At 44.9% G+C, this 3923-nt stretch overlaps 2 protein-coding genes across 2 annotated transcripts; both read left to right on the top strand.

The window, feature by feature from the left end:
- Window positions 1-686: 686 nt before the first annotated feature.
- LOC121568657 (keratin, type II cytoskeletal 1-like) lies at window positions 687-1320 on the top strand. The gene is made up of 2 exons (XM_041879063.1): window positions 687-795; window positions 914-1320. Exon 2 carries the CDS (start codon window positions 916-918, stop codon window positions 1318-1320), a length of 405 nt encoding a protein of 134 aa, XP_041734997.1. The 5' UTR covers window positions 687-795; window positions 914-915.
- Window positions 1321-1607: 287 nt separating this feature from the next.
- Window positions 1608-3506, top strand: p2ry11 (purinergic receptor P2Y11; the record flags this gene model as incomplete). Its single annotated transcript, XM_041879687.2, is given in 2 exon segments — window positions 1608-1693; window positions 2523-3506. Coding segments are annotated over 2 exon segments (1011 nt in total). The 5' UTR covers window positions 1608-1649.
- Window positions 3507-3923: the final 417 nt, after the last annotated feature.

Here is a 3923-nt window from a genome sequence, read left to right as displayed (position 1 = left end):
CTAGTCAGATGAGACTCAAATTGAGCTTTTTGGCCATCAAGGAAAACGCTATGTCTGGCGCAAACCCAACATCTCTCATCACCCCGGGGAACACCATCCCGACAGTGAATCATGGTGGTGGCAGCATCATGCTGTGGGAATGTTTTTCATCGGCAGGGACTGGGAAACTAGTCAGAATCGAAGGAATGATGGATGGCGCTAAATGCAGTGAAATTCTTGAGGGAAACCTGTTTCAGTCTTCCAGATATGTGAGACTGGGACGGAGGTGGGGGGCTGCGGAGGTGGGGGGGTGAAAAGCTAACTGGCCCTCCCTGTGATATTTCAACAACAAAAAAATAAACGCTTACTGACACATCCACCGAGAATGGGTGTTTCTGTTGGTTGGTCATGGTAAAATGCTTATGCAGGCCCTCTGAATGTTTTATCTGAAGTCGCCAAGACTGAGGAAGAGCTTCAGGAGATCCTGATCCGAAAAGAGGCGCAGATGAAAGAAAAGCAGGAACGGAAGAAAAAACAAGAGCAGGATGTTGCCCAAAAGAAAGTGTTACGGGAGGAGAACAAGTGAGTGTTATAGCACATTGTAACTGCTTTTCAGTCCACATGAGTTGGAGTGGAACAGTGATTGTTTCTGTAATGTCAGAAAAAGAAACATGGCAGGCACCAAGAGGTAGCGCCAGGAGGAGGAAGACCCTGAAGTGGAGGATCCTGGGAACCAGGATAACAGGCCTCCGGTTGTTGAATCTGACGATGAGGCAGAGTACTACAGACAGGCTGTAGGGGAGGAGCCAGATGAAGGTATGTACTCTTTAAGTACTGAACCAAGTTTCTATAGTTTGTTTTGTTGTACTATATTATTGTGCTACTTTGGCAGACAATCACCTTCTATATTTATTTTTCTCCCTCCCCCATCTAGATATGTTCCCTGCAGCCAAGAGGAGGCAAAGACCTGAAAGGCCCTCAGGCGGACCCTTCAAGAAGAGGAAACCGTTCTCTGGTGACGACAGTAAAAACAAATATGGTTCCAAGTCACCTCATAGGTCTGGTCCAAGAGGGAAACCCAGAGACCGAATGGGGGGTGACGGGGACAGGAAAGAGGGAAAGAAATTTGGGGGTGGAGGCAAATCTTTTGGAAAGATGTCACCGGGGGGCAAGAGGTTTGGAGGGAAGAAATTTGGGGATGGGGACAAGCGGTTTGGAGCGAAAAAATTCTGTGACGGAGATAAGAGATTTGGAGGGAAGAAGTTTGAGAGGGGAAAGACATTTGGGGGAAAGAAATTGGGGGTTATAAGTTTAAGGGCAAACCTCGTCATGGTGGTTTGAAAAAGGGTCCTGGAGGGGCGAAGGGGGGGCGAAGGGGGGCTTCAAACAGAGGAAGGGGAAGAGCTGAGCTTCACAACCCTCTGAAAGCCTGGACTGATGAATGCTGAGCGCACTACTGTGGTAGAACACCAGGTGGCAGTATGGACTCACTATTGTGGTCACTGCAGCTTCTGATCACTGATAATTTTTTGGGGCTGACTCAAATGTTGCCTCTGCCACAGGCTTTCACCTCAGGCTGGCGCGCATGAGACTCGAGTTGTGACATTTGCATTTGGTACTGTGCTACAAATAGAACAAGGTGCAGGCAGCGTTAGTCACACTTCTTGAAAATGCCTACACATGGGTTGATAGCCTTATCTGTCGGTGTCAATGAGTAAGTACTAATCTGGCTTCATTCTGAGATCATTGCCAATATATATATATATATATATATATATATATATATATATTAAATGTATATCTGTAAAGTGTAAGGACAAAACGGAGTAAAATGTGACCGTTATAATTGACCACCTGTTAATGTTTTAGAATACTGGTGCATGCTTCAGGTTTTTGTGTCTGAATAGACTAGAGAAGTGACATCAAACTGTCTTGTGGCTTTTCTTAGAGACCAATTATATTTAACTTATTGTTTTAGGCCCCAATGGGTCGTTTTGGATAGACATTCTGTTGGTTTAAGATTTACACAACCGTTGTTCATGGTATTTTAGATGATTATTTGCTATCCATTGCACAACATTAGTATGGAGAACTGCAGTGTTTTTTATAACTTTTTGACCACAGATGTATATTACTGATAAGACAGAACAGCTCTGAAGGAATCTTAAACCACAGTACTAATTCTAGCGATGTATTAAATATATTGTGACAGAATGATACTGATTGATGTTATGAACTGTTGTGACTGATGTCATAGGGCGGCGCACAATTGGCCCAGCGTCGTCCGGGTTTGGACGGTGTAGGCCGTCATTGTAAATAAGAATTTGTTCTTAACTGACTTGCCTAGTTAAATAAAGGTAAAATAAAACACAATGCAAAGTTCCCCTTAGGGGATCAGGATGAACTGCGTAAAATAATGGTTCACTTCAGAACAGAATATAATGAATATCTTTATCTTTTTTCTTCAACAGAGATTAACAAATACAACTTTTGGGAGCCAGTTTGCGCAGCCTTTTCCCCTCCTATTTTCTCATTTCCCACAGGAATCAACATAGAACAAACATGATTGATCACAACTCTTCTTGTCATGATGACAAGTTCCAAGTGCAGTTATTGCCTTCAATGTACGGTGTTGAGTTCTGCGTGGCGTTGGCTGGAAACCTGTTTGCCCTGAGACTCCTGGCGACCAAGGAGAGGAACAATTGGCACACTGGTGTGGTGTTGTCCTGTAACCTGGCCATCAGTGACCTGCTCTATGTCCTCACCCTGCCCCTGCTCATAGTCTACTACATGCAGGAGAACTGGCTGTTTGGGATCGAGGTCTGTAAGATAGAACGCTTCCTCTTCACCTGCAACCTGTATGTTAGCATCTACTTCATCATGTGCATCAGTGTGAACCGCTATGTGGCCATTGTGTACCCCTTCTTCACCCGGAACCATGTGAACCCCGCTAAAGCCAAGGCTGCCAGTGTCATCATCTGGATCTTTGTGACAGCCATCTCCTCTCCTGTGTTGAAGTTTGCCTCCACATGTCAACAGGGAAACAACAAAACCAATTGTGTATCCTACTCCTATTGCACCACCAGTCATGAGGTTACAGTTGCATTCTCTCACATGTTTTACAAAATGTTTCTGTCTGTGGTTGGGTGTTTTATTCCCTTCCTGGTCACATTTGCATCATACTGCGCAGTGTTGAGGGTGGTGTGGAGGAATGCGAATATAACCTCCCTAGAGAAACGTAAGGTGGCCCTGATGGTGTTTGCAGTGGTTGTGCTATATGCCATTTCCTTTGTGCCTTATCACCTCCTCCAGAGCTACCATCTCTACCGGAAGGTTAAACTGGGCTCTGTCTGCGACTGGGTGCACAAGGCCTACCAGGTGTCTAAGGGACTGGCTACACTGAACATGTGCATCCATCCACTGCTCTACATGGCTGTGTTTGATAGCATCAGAGTGGCCTGCTGTGGAAGGAACTCTGCAGACACACCCGTCGCTATGGGCGGGCCATAGGGGGCCGGGCCCGCCCCCAAAAAATGCTTGTGCCCCCCCACCCCCCCAGATCTCTTTTAAAAAATTACTTTAATTTTATAGTATAATAGTTGCTAATTTTGTGTTGCATTAATGTTGCATTCTTTATCATTAAAACATTAAATATATAAAGAAACAACAGTCCCTCCTGTCCCGCTGTACTGACAGGAGGGACTGGAGAGAGGACAGCGCTGCCTCCACTCAAAGTACCGGTAGGTTCAAAGTCTCTGTGTGTGTGTGTATGCGTGTGTGTGTGTCTCATGGCAATGCATATCCCTCTGTTGACTGCTTTAAAATGCAATGTTTGAGAGATGCTTCTGGTGTTACATCTAATATGTTGTATAGTCAAGTGTTTTATGGATATTCATAACATTGCTTCTATGTAATGTGGTGTAGGCTATAGGCTACCTGGTCAT

This window comes from Coregonus clupeaformis, unplaced genomic scaffold, assembly GCF_020615455.1.
Source record: "Coregonus clupeaformis isolate EN_2021a unplaced genomic scaffold, ASM2061545v1 scaf0057, whole genome shotgun sequence".
NCBI lineage: Eukaryota > Metazoa > Chordata > Actinopteri > Salmoniformes > Salmonidae > Coregonus > Coregonus clupeaformis.
This window is presented reverse-complemented; position numbering and strand designations above follow the sequence as displayed.

Excerpts from the sequence above, each read along its gene's own strand:
- LOC121568657 (XM_041879063.1), top strand. The coding sequence starts at position 916 with ATGTTCCCTGCAGCCAAGAGGAGGCAAAGACCTGAAAGGCCCTCAGGC.